This window comes from Buceros rhinoceros, unplaced genomic scaffold, assembly GCF_000710305.1.
Source record: "Buceros rhinoceros silvestris isolate BGI_N320 unplaced genomic scaffold, ASM71030v1 scaffold10955, whole genome shotgun sequence".
NCBI classification, from domain to species: domain Eukaryota; kingdom Metazoa; phylum Chordata; class Aves; order Bucerotiformes; family Bucerotidae; genus Buceros; species Buceros rhinoceros.
In genome coordinates this window covers 45,897-46,583 of record NW_010411174.1, presented here as the reverse complement: position 1 = coordinate 46,583, position 687 = coordinate 45,897, and the positions used below count along the sequence as shown (strand labels likewise).

The following is a 687-nucleotide window of genomic DNA, read 5'->3' as shown; positions in this document are numbered from 1 at the left end:
TCTCTCTTCAGGTTGAATCTGAGAATGCTGACCTGAAATTGCGGGTTGTTTTGGTTACTAAGGAACGGGATTCAGTAATTCAGACGAATCAAGGACTCCAAACCAAGCTGGAGAATCTAGAGCAGGTGCTGAAGGTCAGTAGGATACACATGGCTTGAAGGGACTGTCCAGACACTTAGTGCTGCTTTCGGATGACACATGTCTCTGTGCTTCTGTTGGGAACTCGGCTACTGTGGGATCCCGGAACATGGCCTTCCAAAGTGGGCAGAGGTGCTTTAGAGAGGCTGCCTTAGGGATTTGGGTGGGAGAGGAAATAGGGTCACCGTCACTGGTTTAAGGATTTTCTTTGACTGTGTTGCTCTGGCTTCCATAAGTTTCTTTCTTTCTCCTCTGTTGAATGATGGCATGAAATAAGAGGCCATGTTTTGACTTCATGGCCCATGATAGGACACAGGACAGAATTTCAGTAATGTCGCCCTTCCGCTGTCTGTGAATTGTTTTGCAGCACATGAGAAATGTGGCTGAGCGAAGGCAGCAGCTGGAAGTCGAGCACCGGGAAGCGCTGCTAGTCCTGCAGGAGAAGCAAGAGGAAGTCAGGCGGCTGCAGCAGGTATGTGGTGTGTGAGAGAATGGACGTTTTGCTCTCTGAATCCTTGGAAAATGATGGGGCTCCTGGGCCTTGTTTCC

At 49.3% G+C, this 687-nt stretch overlaps 1 protein-coding gene across 1 annotated transcript in view; it reads left to right on the top strand.

Moving 5' to 3' along the window:
• Nucleotides 1–14: 14 nt before the first annotated feature.
• BZRAP1 (benzodiazepine receptor (peripheral) associated protein 1) overlaps nt 15–687 on the top strand; it is a 32,009-nt gene continuing 31,336 nt past the window's right edge. Inside the window, exons 1-2 of the mRNA XM_010135912.1 lie at nt 15–134; nt 506–610. Coding sequence (XP_010134214.1) covers nt 509–610 — 102 coding nt within the window. The 5' untranslated portion in view covers nt 15–134; nt 506–508. The remainder of the gene's footprint in view (nt 135–505; nt 611–687) is intronic.